Source organism: Atheta coriaria, unplaced genomic scaffold (assembly GCF_025399875.1).
Source record: "Atheta coriaria isolate IRGN ID8LTWV9N9 unplaced genomic scaffold, Caltech_Dcor_3.1 hic_scaffold_7_pilon, whole genome shotgun sequence".
In the NCBI taxonomy this organism is placed as follows: domain Eukaryota; kingdom Metazoa; phylum Arthropoda; class Insecta; order Coleoptera; family Staphylinidae; genus Dalotia; species Dalotia coriaria.
In genome coordinates this window covers 11,343,193-11,357,609 of record NW_027045449.1, presented here as the reverse complement: position 1 = coordinate 11,357,609, position 14,417 = coordinate 11,343,193, and the positions used below count along the sequence as shown (strand labels likewise).

At 37.4% G+C, this 14,417-nt stretch overlaps 5 protein-coding genes across 6 annotated transcripts; 2 read left to right on the top strand and 3 right to left on the bottom strand.

Annotated features, from left to right (window-relative positions):
- Positions 1-2,770: 2,770 nt before the first annotated feature.
- Positions 2,771-3,613, bottom strand: LOC135795213 (uncharacterized). Its single transcript, XM_065306806.1, has 2 exons — positions 3,304-3,613; positions 2,771-3,242 (listed from the first exon to the last, which is right to left on the bottom strand). Exons 1-2 carry the CDS (start codon positions 3,449-3,451, stop codon positions 2,842-2,844), a joined length of 549 nt encoding a protein of 182 aa, XP_065162878.1. The 5' UTR covers positions 3,452-3,613; the 3' UTR covers positions 2,771-2,841.
- A 1,643-nt stretch (positions 3,614-5,256) lies between these two features.
- Positions 5,257-6,450, bottom strand: LOC135795212 (uncharacterized). The gene is made up of 2 exons (XM_065306805.1): positions 6,162-6,450; positions 5,257-6,094 (listed from the first exon to the last, which is right to left on the bottom strand). The coding sequence occupies exons 1-2, from the start codon at positions 6,322-6,324 to the stop codon at positions 5,685-5,687; spliced, it is 573 nt and encodes a 190-aa protein (XP_065162877.1). The 5' UTR covers positions 6,325-6,450; the 3' UTR covers positions 5,257-5,684.
- A 327-nt stretch (positions 6,451-6,777) lies between these two features.
- On the bottom strand, positions 6,778-14,032 carry Plod (procollagen lysyl hydroxylase). 2 transcript variants are annotated; one of them, XM_065306803.1, is made up of 8 exons: positions 13,393-14,032; positions 13,195-13,326; positions 11,296-11,527; positions 10,890-11,230; positions 10,470-10,825; positions 10,290-10,411; positions 9,915-10,142; positions 6,778-7,847 (listed from the first exon to the last, which is right to left on the bottom strand). In XM_065306803.1, the coding sequence occupies exons 1-8, from the start codon at positions 13,514-13,516 to the stop codon at positions 6,986-6,988; spliced, it is 2,397 nt and encodes a 798-aa protein (XP_065162875.1). In that variant the 5' UTR covers positions 13,517-14,032; the 3' UTR covers positions 6,778-6,985. The 2 variants fall into 2 exon arrangements, with proteins under 2 accessions (XP_065162875.1, XP_065162876.1); XM_065306804.1 differs by lacking the exons at positions 13,195-13,326; positions 13,393-14,032 and adding an exon at positions 12,353-12,695.
- Positions 8,078-8,954, top strand: LOC135795214 (immunoglobulin domain-containing protein oig-4-like). Its single transcript, XM_065306808.1, has 3 exons — positions 8,078-8,248; positions 8,310-8,407; positions 8,466-8,954. The coding sequence occupies exons 1-3, from the start codon at positions 8,155-8,157 to the stop codon at positions 8,772-8,774; spliced, it is 501 nt and encodes a 166-aa protein (XP_065162880.1). The 5' UTR covers positions 8,078-8,154; the 3' UTR covers positions 8,775-8,954.
- On the top strand, positions 9,181-9,913 carry LOC135795215 (immunoglobulin domain-containing protein oig-4-like). The gene is made up of 3 exons (XM_065306809.1): positions 9,181-9,340; positions 9,396-9,467; positions 9,518-9,913. Exons 1-3 carry the CDS (start codon positions 9,248-9,250, stop codon positions 9,824-9,826), a joined length of 474 nt encoding a protein of 157 aa, XP_065162881.1. The 5' UTR covers positions 9,181-9,247; the 3' UTR covers positions 9,827-9,913.
- Positions 14,033-14,417: the final 385 nt, after the last annotated feature.

The following is a 14,417-nucleotide window of genomic DNA, read 5'->3' as shown; positions in this document are numbered from 1 at the left end:
TATTCTTTGCACGTTTTACACGTTTACTCTATTAGGACCAACAGGAAGCGTTCGGAGGCAGTTTAAATGTTTGATACCTTGATGGGATTTATCAGTGGGCGATCTTTGTTGGCATTGTGATGGAGTTTTGATACAATGTGCGGCGTTGACACATCTGTTCTCGGATACTTGCGTTCCAAGCAGTTTTTTAGGTGCATTTTTGTTGTTTGAATAACGGCGTGTCTTTGAAGTTTGCTTTTTTGATGTTTATCATGTTATAATGTTATAATCCGTGTTAAAAAATCTGACTGCTTTAAAATATATTTACTTACAGGAAAAAAGACCATTTTTAAATTTTAAGCTTAAAATTCAAAGTTTTGTGAAGTTTTATTAGTGATATTGGTGTAATGACCTTGAAATAATCTGATTTTACTGAATTTACTGCCATAAAATCATTTTAAATCATAAAATTTAAGTAAAAATAAAGTTTCTAGTTTTCAGGTAGTTTGAGGGTTTATAAACTGTGATAAACTAGAGAACAATAGAAAAACCTATAATAAAATAAACAAGGTAACAGTATTAAGAACTGAATTTGGTGTAATAAATATTCTCAGAATATTAAATGTGTAATAATCCTATTTTATAAGGATTACACTGCGTCAACGTAATGAAAAATGTGAAATTCCTTGTTTCAAGTAAATGATTTTGTGAAAAATAACAAAAACACTGAATATTTGTTGCAATTGAATAAAATATGCCTAAATATTGATTCTACTGAGAAAATAAACATAGAATATAAGAAATATTCTAGATATAACTGCAAAAAGTTACTTGTTTTGCACTAGTAAACAAATATTGCGTTTATCAAAGAGTTTAATCCACTTTAATGCATAAAAACAAACTTTTGATCAAATAGTTTTGAACTTCTAAATTATTTTAGATATTTCAACCTCATACATTCAAAAAATCTATGTTTTTCTTTACTTTTTAGTACAAAATTCAATTTTATGCTTTGAAAACACTTTGAAGTCATAAACCATAAAACCCTCTCACAATAAACATCAATACTTAAGCCGTAAAATAGATTTTCAGAAACTGACACAAATCATAAACCAATCCCCAATATTTCCAAGTCTCAATTGTTTAATTGCCACCAGCCGCCATGTTTGTTTGGCACCCGTGCAGCCTTGAATCCATTGTATCGCATTCTAATGCAAATTTCATTTTGCGTCGCATTTCACTTTATTATGACATCAAACGAGTTTATGACAGTTACGCCTGTAGAAAATCCGAATGCCCTCGAACTTTCCGATAGCATAAAAACTGGTAGGCTGTTATTACTTATGCACCCTAATCGTAATAAATCCCCTTTGCCAACGGCGCACCAAGGGGTGATTTTCAACCAATGGGAATAGTTTATACAGAATGTCCAGGGCACAAAATTTATAAAAATCAATTTTTGTATTAAAAAAAAAGTACAAAAACGGAGAAATATTAACTTCTTAGACCGAAATTAATATAAACTTAATAAAATAATGTAGATTTAATAAAATTATTAATAATTTGCTGGTTTTTTGAATATTTTTGCTGTTTTTCTTATTTTTTAATAAAAAATTGATTTTTTTCTATTTCGTAAGATATTTAATTTTATTATAATTTTCTGTGGATTGATATTTATTTATTTTAAAAGTTTAATATCAAATTTAGCAAACGCTGTTTGCAGAGCCATGGAAGCAAACCCACAATAACTGCTCATGTAATAATTCGACTGAGCTTGCGGCGTCAAACCTTTGAAAGTCCTTTGCACATCGTTGTAGTAATACGCAACAAAAAACATATAACCAGCTAACATGGCGTAAATATTCTGCTGCTTGTATCCAGCGTAATAAACCTGCCCCCAGCAATTGGCAGGAATGGTAAAGATGTACAACTCATGCGCACGTTTCGCGCTGCCCATGTACAACGCAGGAATAATATTAAATAATCCCGCAAGCAATGGCAGATAATTCATTTCGGTTGCAAAGATTTGATAAGCAAAAAATAAATCTGTTGTGAAAAATGATGTGCTTAGTAAAAAAGCACAAAATTCCAAAATAGTAAATTCCATTGATTTTGAAGTTGTTGATAAGTCATTTAAATCATCATTGCAGATTGGTTGCAGATCATCAACACGAAAACGATGACTGCTCAGATGATGATGGCGGCTGGCGCTAAATTGTCGATATTGTATGTAAAGAGATCCGCGTCCATGAGGACCAGAAACTGCTGATTGTCGATTGTGATATGAAGGACCATCGGTTACGTATGATGGTCTTTCGGCAATTTCGATATCTTCTTCAGGTTCTTCAGGAGGTGTATATTCTGAAACTGTGTTTTAAGGTTAGAATAGGTTTTTAAGGTTATAATAGATCTACGTACGTGACACTAAACCGTAGAGTATGATAAAAATCATTCCAATGATGCTAAACGTGAATTTTTCATTATAAGCCATCCAACTAAGATGTAGAAATGAAGCCAGAGATGAAATCACCAAAAGGACGTAGGAAAATGAATTTCGATCCATGTTTATGCGCTTAAATTTTAATTATATGTATATTATGTGATAATTTTGAACGATTTATTCGAAACTGTTGACATGTTACATTTCGAACCCTGACATAAAATAGAAATACGTGGTTCACTATAGGCAACCAAACATACACAATTCTTTGGAATATTATAACACATTTTCAAATTAAGTTTTAGCAGAAAAATAAGTCTTTTAATATTACATATTAATATTATTTAATGATTTTAATGATAATATGGTATTTATTTTGTGTTATTTATTGTTTTAAGTTTAGTTAATTGATCATCATTGGTTTACCATGCATGCCATGCCAAGAGAACATAAATAGCAAGCAGATAATTAAACGCATCTTCCTTCTTGATGCTGCTATCATCTTCAAACTTGATCACTCCGTGTGTGAGCGCAAAAATAGTTGTAGCACCTAATCCATACCAGTTACTATTAACAATGGTAACAAAAGCAGCGCTTATTGTGTTGCCTAAGATCAAAGCAGAGCTGGCATCTTCAAAGTCCTTCTCGGCCATGTAGAGACCAAACGGAATAAGGCCCACAACCGGATGAAGATAAGCCAATTCCGGTCTTACTCCGTGCTCTAACCATAAATGGCACGCAAAGAAGGGAAACGCAAAGAACCACGTGACTTTGTCGACAAAGTCGTAAACTTTCTTTGCGTTTTCATTACCATCTTCACCGCCTGCAAACAAAAACATTAAAAAATCAAAATAAAACAACCAATCGCTATTTTGAATACGTACATGCATTGATGATGCCAGTAATAGACCTAAGAGTGAGGATGGAGAAGGAAACATGAGCAGGCGATACGGAATCGATGTAAAACCCAGCGGTCCAGATGGCAATACCACCATAGATGGCATGCGAAACTACGGATGACCAAGCAACCATCTTCAGTGATAAACTAGAATTTTGATGAGAATTTTGACGAAATATGCGCGTGAGAGACGACAGTCAGTTTCAACTGGTGATTTGACAAGTGACCAAACAGAAAACACGAAAAACATGCGATGCCATCTTGGATTACCAATATTTCCGTTTCCACACTACACTACGAAATTAACAGTTTGACATTTTAGAAACGTACTTCAACATTGCACAAATTCCTAGTGAAAATTACAAATATCGAGCGCAAAAATGGGTAAATTAATCAACAATCTATCATTCCTGTGCATCCTCATAGGCACAGTCCTCAACTTTGATAAAGTCAAAGGCTCTGAAGGAATCTACACACAATTAGTAGTGGCATGCCTGGTAATCAATGGCGCAATCGGGGCCTACCTTCATTTGGACGAACAAGTCGACGCCACCATGGAAGACATCCAAAGAATGTGTAAAATCTTAGCTCCTGCATTCCTAACAACAAAATTATGGTTAGACAATCAAGTGGTACCAGGTTACTGGAACTACGTCCCCCTGGTGATAAGTCTATTGATTGTCTTCACTGATTTCCTGGTTGAACCAGGGCAGAAGATTCAAGTCGCCAGAACAACGACGATTCTACACGCTTGTTGTCAGATGTACGTCGCGTGCAATGCCAATGATTTCTGCCTGGGTTTACAAATTGTCACACTGCTCATTGCATATTTGGGTTATTCACGTGGGGAAATCGTTTCCGGAATACTACCATTCGCGCAATACAACTACGTTTCCGGTATATACCTGATTGAATTAGTGAAATGCACGTAGATCTAGGCGGCTGCGATGCGAAAACAAAATGGCGGATGGCGTGTCATAACGACAGCTTCTAACCCCGTCATAAATTATTTTTTTTCGGCCCGGGGAGCATCATCAGCTCGTATCATCAATCAAAATTTTCAGTTTGGCAAATAATAACTTTTATCGATCGATAAACATACAAAAGGCACATCATGTCCCAGTGTAACATTCTCAGTCCAGCGTCCTACGCGGCGCTGCTCGCCGGAATCCTCTATGGCGTGCAGAAGGAAATGCAAGAAGGAGGTAAGGTGACTCTTCTACTAGGCTCGATTGGAATCATCCTGCTGATATTCGCAATGTCCATCTATGCGACATATATGAAAAGCGGAAGTTCACTCATGGGCTCCGATTTTGCTGTGGTGCTGCGTGCTGGATGCAGCTCACTATTCACCACCGATTTATTTGTGAAGAATCAGGTGATCGGCGATAAATTTGATTATCTACCGTTGATCATCTTTTGCGTGCTGGGTGCGGTTTATCTAATGCAGGGAGGAGAAAACGAATGTGATCGTAGTTTCCTGCAATTATATCAGATACTCAACATGGTTGCGCAGTTGTACGTCGCTTGCAAAGCTGGACAGATTCTGACTGGCGTTGCGGCGTTTTCCCTGCTGATGGCGTACAGTATGTGCACCGAGGGTGATGGGTTCATGGGTGTAAGCCCAGCGGTTTGGTACAATTTCCTTGCGGGTACTTATTGTCTGACTGCGAACGGAAAAGCCATTGAATTGAAGTAACCGCAGAAGTTTTCCTGCAGAACAGCGACTTCCGAAAGATAGACAACCAAGTATACAGATGGCCTATGTTTAGCCAAACGATGAGATCTGTTTTATGTTGGCGGAAGTCGGCGATGGCGGCTAGGAAATACAGAAATTAAGGAGGAATTTAGTGGATTTTTTTGTGTCATCGTCGTCATTTCGTCTCTAATCCGAGTTGATTCGTTCGACTAAACGCACACAACGAACAACTGATGTATGTACATATTCCATAATGTTTATTTGCACATTGAATGCGTTTCTCTAATACAATAAATAACATCTAATAGAGAAATGAACCATGTCTCCATTTTTAAAGCGTGTTTCACAACGTTCATCGATATATGTATATAATAGAAATGTTTGTATAAAAAATATATAAGTCGCTAATAAAAATGCTTGGACATTGCAGTACTGCACAATACGCATAAAACATGTATAAACTTTTTTTTGTCTTGTTTAGAAATTCGATATAACATTCCGCGTTTGAGTCTTGAATCATCTTGTGTTTGTAAAATTCGTAGAAAAGTTACGTTTTTAAGCCTGGTATAATTTAAAATTTAGCACGTCGCTTGTACTTTGTTTCAAAGTCTTGTTGAGTTGCAAAATTTTTAGGCCCACCATCAAATCACAAACTGTACATTTAAGCTCTAAGCTTGCAGTGCTTTGAGTGAAAAGGGCAGGAAGAAGCACAAAGCATAGTTGTAGAAATCAATGGTTGGCATCTCAAAGATTTCACAACCCTCCCTCAACACAAAATGGTTGATGCCGTACGATAAGCCGAGACTCATACCATAAAAGTTTTCCATGTTAATGGAGACAATAAAACATGAGAGGATATTTAAAGCTATAACTATATCAACAAACTTATCCCTGTAGGCCCTGAAGTAGTAGCACATCCATATGAGAAGTGAGCAGGCAATATGCACATAGGCAATAAGCCAGCAACTGTTGCTCTTCATCCATAGCTCAGTGACAATCAATGGGAATGTGAATATTGTTTGCAGGAGTCTAGTATGGCTGTAAATGGTGTTGGATGTGTAGCCATTCGCTGGATTTCCTAAACCAAAACAATTTTTATATAAAAAAACGTTGTAATTCAAGTGTTTTTAATTCAAATAACTTACCCCATTTCCAAATACCGCTCAATGAGTTGGTCAGCACGATTAAGTATGAGAATATGGGGTGGTATCCTGCGTTGTGGTTTTGTGCGGTGTAGCTTCGCAGGCAGTAGACGCCGACGAAGGAGAGGAAGATGTGTGATAGCGCCGTGGAGTAACGATAGTACATGTTGCACGCGCGACTCTCATGATATTAAGTTTCATGCGTGAAATGCATGAAATATAAATGTGCGGCGAGCGTCACCGACCGCCTACACCAAACAATAATAGTTGGGTTTGTTAGAACCTGAATTGAGAAAATACAACAGAAAGGAATTTTGAATAATTTAGACGACATTTGTAGTGTATGCATATTTACAGAGGTAAAACATGTACATATCATCAAATATGAGTGTTTAAGGACATGTCTAGAGTCCTCTTGTTATGTTAAACACTGTTATCATAACAAAGGATTAATATTTTAAGCAGTTTAAGTGCTATCCTGCTGGAATGACCTTGAAAATAATAGTTTTCAAAACTGCCACCGATGGCGCTGTTGTCGATATAAAGTAAGACTACCTGTACACTAATTCAGTTGAAAACTTATAAGATTTTATTTTATTACGCTAAGTAAATTATTCGCTTTATTGGTTTATCTTTATTTAATCAAATTAGGAACAAACTCCATACAAAAACATCTACATTAATAAAAATCTGTATATAAAAATCAATTTGCACAATGTTAGTATTGCCGTCAATGAAAATGTCGAAAAAATACATTTCTGTCGCGTTTTGTACTTGACTGCACCAAACTCTGGTAATATATGCTTATAAAATGAACCCTTCTGTGTTTACGGATCAACAAAAGAGATCATGATATACCTGGTCCCCTTGGTGACCAGTAAACCCTCATGGTAATGCGTCAGTCTACCCGGATGTATCAACAACCATCCGGGTTTGGTATCAACCACACTGCAGTTGTATCTGATGAAGCGACAGCCGCCACCTTCGTAATCCACACCGCGTTCATTTAATGCAATGTTGATAGTGTAAGTGGAGCTGTCATGATGTGGCCTCAAAGATGGCTGCTCATCAGGTCTGTATCTTACCACGAAATTCATCAGCGATCTAGGTGGATCGTGAAAATATCCGGTGAAAACATGTTCTTGAAGAGGACGTACATATTGTTGAAGGAAATAGAGCCAATGGCGTTCCCATCCGACTTGGTTCATGTGAATATCTCTTGTGGGTACTGCTTCATACCCGCCTTCTAACCTAGAATCACTGCTACTTCCATCGGACCACTTCCCGAATGACTCCATCATGTGAATAAGATCGGAATTGAATTGTTTTGTTACAATTGGGAACCAGTAGACGTCAGGGCATGGCTGCGCTGGTTTCTTTTCCGGGTTGAGATTTTCAGCGAAATCTGGATGAATATATCTCTCTTCCCAGTCTTTTTGATTCTCGAAAATTTGATACATATCCGGAACAGACAGAGCTGTATCATACGTTTCAGGATTAGCAAGATGGCCGAAGTCTACTCGGTTACTGACAAACATAAACACATCCAGGTCACGCAAATTCGCGCAGAAAGACATGTCAGCATCGATGTTTTTCCGCGAGAAATGCAGTTTTGTTCTGTCATAACGCTGCAGCAGGGAACCCTTCACGAGATAGCAGTGTGCGATGAAAGGTACGTTCCATAATCCTCTGCAAAACAATCAACCAAGACAGTTAGAGTGTGAAACAATAAATAAATGCGCCGCTAGTTGGGATTGAATGAGCGCTAATGAAGTAATTGTGTTTGCGGCGTGCAAACAAGATAGGGCTGCGCGTAAGAGGCACTCGTGTTCGTTAGCATTGACCCTTATAAACCGACTGACACGACAATTACGACAAATCGGCGCGCGCGCGACGCACAAGCATATGCACAAAATGGACGCGCATATCATACCGCATCAGCAACAGGCCGAAAACGCAAGCCAAACACATTCGCAGCGATAAACACGCAGTTGAAATGCAATCGAAGAATACGTGCGCTATCGTTATCAGCGCGATCATCATTCTGGTCATTTGTAATAACCTTCAAGAATGCGACTGCGCACGCGGAGGTAATTACACAACCACAACTACAAAAACATTTAAATTAAAAAAATTCAATTTCAAATAAAGCTCGACAAAGAGGCAGAGGTCGTATCTTCAGTCAACGCGTTCCGGTGGTAATACAACATCACAATCCTGCCGCCGCGAGTTATTACAACAATAAAGACGTAAGTGTAACATAACCAAACTTTTCTGCCCGCAATAATATAATTATGGTAATTTTAGGGTGCAAAAATCGTGAAAGCCAGCCATTTTGAATTGGATTACATGCTGGGACGTAAAATAACGTTCTTCTGCATGGCGACCGGTTATCCACGTCCGGAGATAGTCTGGTTCAAGGACGGGATTGAACTGTACGCGCACAAGTTCTTCCAGGTGCACGAATGGCCCATCGGCAATGATACGGTGAAGAGCAAGATGGAGATCGATCCGACGACGCAGAAGGACGCCGGGTACTATGAGTGCCAGGCGAACAACAAGTACTCGATTGACAGCCGCGGCTTTCGCACCGACTACGTGATGGTCACCTATTAAGGAGGGCAATCATGGCGCGCGGAAAATTTAGCCAACACACACACAAGTAGCACAAATAGGTCCAGGACATAATAATCAACAAATCAAGTGTGTCGTATTAGATGATTGTCATGCGCGCACACAAATACATTGAATTTTTTATGAGTAAAATAAAGAAATATTTATGGTAGCCTATAACAATTTGCAATTGTAAGGTTATGCGGTGCGCCATTTTGAAATATAATTGTAGGTATTGTTTTCGATGGTGAATTGAATGTAAGTGGATGGTTTAAATCACGACAATTTGTTGATCCGTCTGTGGGCCATAATGAAAGGTGGCGGTGTAGCTTACACAAATCGCTCTAAATTGCCGTCAATTTAGCGACAATTGGCAGAGTGTTTGGGGGGATGGGGCCCCCGCATGAATTGCATAAGCGACCTGTGCGAACGCCATCGGCGGCGGATAACAGTCGTCCGCGTACTATACTCAAGAGATGCGGTTGTTGGTCTGTTTGCTGTGCGTCGTCCTCGCGGCGCACCTCGTCACAGCACGAAGGGGTCGCACCAGAACAAGAGCTAAATCAAAGGTATCCACCATTTGCCATTTAAATCAAACACGAAAAACTAAATTTTTGTTTTTAGTTTCAAATTGGGTTGCCTATCACTGGAAAATACCGAGATCCTGAATCTGATCAATATTACAACAATAATAATGTAAGATATTACCTAACAAATAAAACAATCACTAATAAAATCCTTTTTAGGGGGCTAAAATAACCCTTGCTTCACACTTTGACTATGAATACGTTCTGGGCCATAAAATTGCTTTCTTGTGCATGGCGAAAGGCAATCCGCGACCACACATCACGTGGTACAAAGATGGCGCTGAGATATTCACGCATTTGTATATGAATGTGCACGAATGGCGCATTGGGCCCGATAAGGTGAAGAGCAAGCTGGAGATCGACCCGGCGACGCAAATGGATGCCGGCGTGTATGAATGCACCGCTGATAATATGTACTCCATTGACCGGAGGTCCTTCAAGACGGACTTCAGCATCGCTTTCGACTGATTTTGTATTTTGTATACTTGCTAACATATTGTTAACCAGCACGACTATTATATAGTGAGGAATAAATGTAAACCTTAACAATTCTTACCTGCGGTCAAAGTGGACTAGGTCTAGATAATCATTTGATCTTGCGTAGAATCCGTCTGTGGTGAGTGCTCCCCAGAAGTTACTCCATGCTTTTCCGGGGCGGGAGAGCATTGGGGCAACCACGGTGCGGTTTTGTTGGATTAATAATTTTAGGGTGAATGGGTTGTCTAAGTGTGCGATGGAGTCCACAGAGAAGTAATAATCGCATTTTCGGGCCACACATTGATCCCTGAAAGATTAAAACAGTTATAATAACAAATATATGTCATAATAATTTGTTAAAAGTGGAAAAATCTTATGTTTTTTATGTGTTATCAATCATAACCTATAAATAAGACTACTTTTAGACATTTTAAGTCATCCACATAAAACTTACAGTGATAAATCTCTTGCTGTCCATTCATTTGTTCCATCTTCAGGTGTTATTTGTTTGAATGATAAATATTCGTCTTTATGTTTCTCACTAAACTCTTCAATCAATTTGTTGTGATACTTTGCCTACAAAACACAACATTTTTCAAGTTTCTTCGTTGAAATAAATTTTCTATCAACTTACATTATTATGGATGAAGAAATGCATCCTTTTCTTAGGATATTCCAACTTTACTACTTTCTGCAATTGTTCCAACAAAAATGGCGTCGCTTCCTCAACAAACAATGCCAAGTAAACGATAGGCAACTCTTCTTCCGCTATTTTGTCAACATCAATAGTCTCAAGTTCACAATGGCGGCATCCATCTTCCGGAGTCCATGCTTTTGCAACATAATTTGCATAAGCATTCAAATGTAGTTTAGATGGACCATTCCCGTGTAAAATCAACGGTTGTGTAGATGATAAGAAGTTGTTGAATTCATAAATGGTTGTAGATTGTTCTTTTTCATCGGCATCGATTCTTTTAAGTTGAATTTCACCTTAAAATAACATAAATAATAAGTTATAAAATAAAATTTAAGAAAAAATTGAGGTTAGACTTACTAATGGCGCCATTAAGATTCTGAAAAATGTTGCTTTTATGATCCAACTGGAATTTTAACTCCTCTCGCAGTTTTTCATCCAAATATGCGTTGGTATAGAACAACTGATCATCATCTTTGTCTTTAATTGTGTCATAGTTTAATAATTTGAGTATTTCTTTGACATAACCAATGAATAAACCAGAATTAAGGAAACGTTTTCCTACAGTCACTTCTGGGTATTTATCAGCGAGAGATTTATCTGGCCAGCAGGCTGTTTCCGCCCCGAATAATACACGTGCGCCTGTTGATTGGAATTTTTCATAAATACTGGCGAGGTCTGATAGGAAAATCACATCATATCTACAAAAATATTTATAAAATCAATACATTTTTTATCTCTACGTAAAAATGAGTTGAAAACTAACCCATCAGTGAATAAAATAATTTTCTCCTCATCGTCTTTGTATTTTTCCAGGGCTTGTTTAAGTAAATTGACTTTCCATCCGCCGCCGGCTTCCAGGCGGATGTTATCACCGCCCAGCCACCTTTCGCCCATGCCGAGGACTTCCGGTTTGATACCGTATTCCGCCGCGGTGTGTAAGTACCTCTGGAAGCCATCTGTGTATTCTGTAGCGACCGTGAAGACTAGAATGTCATCTAGAAAGAAAATTGATTGATGCAATCGATAAACACAATTGTTTGTGAAATAAAGTGCATTGATAAACAATTCATCATCAATCAAACACTAATACATAACCTAATAATACTCATAGTTTTGTATAGAAATAATCAGCCATTTTGAAAGTAAAAAAGCAAAATATTGAGCACAAGAACATAAACGCGGTTATTACATCATGTCACAATCGTGAACAATCGCCGTTTATAAATAGAAATCGAAATTGTCAACATGATGAACATTACAGTATTATATCATCTGTAAAATCGTTTAAAATTACAAATAGGAATTACTCCAACATCTGTAGATCTAAAAACAAATGTAAATATACACGCCGGAAGTCACGCACCCAGTTTGCGTGAAAGACATTTTCAATTATCAACAAGTTGATGCTTAAAACAGAATATTACTCTGGTAATTGCAGCGTCAACGAGTTGAACATTGAATGAATCAAACGAGTGTTCCGCGTTGATTAAAAAGAAGAGTAACAAACCAGTGGGTTCATAACGATTAAACCAATCTTATCGCATTTATCGCCGTTTCGTTCCACGCTGAATTCCAGTTATTCATGACCCGGTAGTTCAATTCATGTTTTGAAAACATGTAGTAACACAAGTAAAAAGCAAGAAAATTCGAGAATTATTTCTTAAAACAATGAATATTGGCGTCTGGAATGTCGTAAATCTATAAATATCAACCGGAAACTCGTTAATTTTACTATTTTAACTCATAAACTTCTTAATTTTAATTGTAAAATGTGTAAATTTTCAGTTTTAACGTTTTTATTTATCAAATTCAATTCTTACCCTTATTCTCAATGGCACCGGTTAAGAATGGCAGTAATAAATTAACGATTAATACACAAAACGCCTTGGAATTCATGATTTTGTCTGCGCTTCTTCTTCGTATCAGGCTTTCTTCAACACTACTTGGGGCGTGGGTGTTTATCAGCAAAGAACTACCGCAAAAACAATCAAAGCGCACCGAAAACCGCGTTTATTATATTAATAATACATCGCAACATTACGCATCGCACGCACACACCGCGTATGAACGTCTAACAATTAATGAATAGGCAGGAGACGCTTAGGAGCACGCAGATGTTTTTGCTGAAGAGGGAGGAAGGGGATCTGTGAATGTGAAGGGGATTCAGTAGCCGGCAGTTGCCAGTAGCATAAACATCTGATCATTCGCTCGTATCATCGTTAAAGAATGCTGGAAAGTGTTCAAGACAAGTAGACATCTGTTGGTGTAAAACTGTAGTATGAAGAAGTATGTAGAGCCCTCTCTCGGTGAATAGAAATATTAAATAAATGATTTTGGGAGTCGTTAGGAGTTGGGAGTTTCGCCGTTGTCGATTCGCCGCGAATCTTTTCTTCCCGGTTCACATTCGCCGTGAGTCGATTCACCGCAAGAATAATTCAAGTTTTTAAATGATTTTTTCGCAAAAATAAATAGATTTATGAGAATATTCAAGTGATATATGTAAGTTTAATCGTAAATCTTTATTAATATTCATTTAAATTTATTTATTTCCGCATAAAAATGAGTTAAAACTTGAATTTTTTCTTGCGGCGAATCGACCCACGACAAATCAACCGCGGCGAAACGACTTACACCCGCTTTATTATTATTTAAACAACCTTACCTTTTTCATAAGGTTTCACAGGTTTTTCCAACTTAATTTCATCTTGATTTTTATATAAATTTTCCCGTTTTTCATTGGTATTTGGCGGTGAACAAAGTTTTCCTTCAACATCACATTGTTCCGGCTCAACAACTAAAAACACAAATCATCTCACAAATTATATATTCTAATTTATTAATAAATTTACTAATTAATTACCCTTTCTGTATTGTTTCACACCGCTGCATTCACAACTTAATAATGTCGCCCACAAAACGATGATTGCTATTGTTGCTGCATGCGTGGAGGTAGTTGAAGTTAATTTGCTTTTTATGCGATGCATTCTGCGCGACGGACGTTAACTAACTGACGCAGTGGTTGTTATAAGTCGCCAGAATTTTAATTTCGATTTACTTCGTACAGTTCAGTCCACTTTGGAAGGTAATTTAGTCACGGTCTCGCTTCAAATTCTCTTTCTTCGACAGTTCTTTTGCATTCCCTGCGTTAAATCTGCTGATTCCGCGTCTTTTTCACAGTTTCACAAGTAAAGTCCAACCACACTTGATTCAGCGATGCGCGAAATTGTCGCCGCAGTTGCCACAAAGTGAAAAAACTTGGGTGAAACTAAAAGCTAAAGTATAAAACTATAGAATGAAATGAATGCAGGTTCCGTCACGTTCAAGCCATTTTAAACTTTCGATAAAAACTTTTGATTCACTTTTTGTTTTCACGCACTTTTTAACAATTTTAGGAACTTAGAAAACATATTTAGAGTTTGTACTGTGTTTAATTAGAGTTATTATGGTAATTTTATTAATTTTATAATGTGAGGAGTTATGTCGACGAATGCGATTTAGTAAATGTGCATTATAAGCAAGAGAGTTTCGTATAATTATCGAATCGTGTGAGCACGACGCGTTTTAGCAGTAGCAGGATATTCCAGCTCAAAGCCGACAGCGTCAAACACAAAAACTTAATGCTTATGTAAGCATTTGAAGCATATTTCCAGTGAATCGCGAGGTGCGTTGCGTTTCATTTCATGCTTCTCACCTTGAAAAATGGATTTATACCTCTCATTTTGGTCATCATTATGTAATTATCATATCAATTTTTGTAAAACAATTCCAATTTTGTATTTATATTGATTGAAAAGTTCCTGTTTGTATTTTTGTATTGAAAAGGTAGAAATTAATTAATTTAAAACAATATTTAAGCAAAAAGATGATGGAAATGTTTTAAAAGAT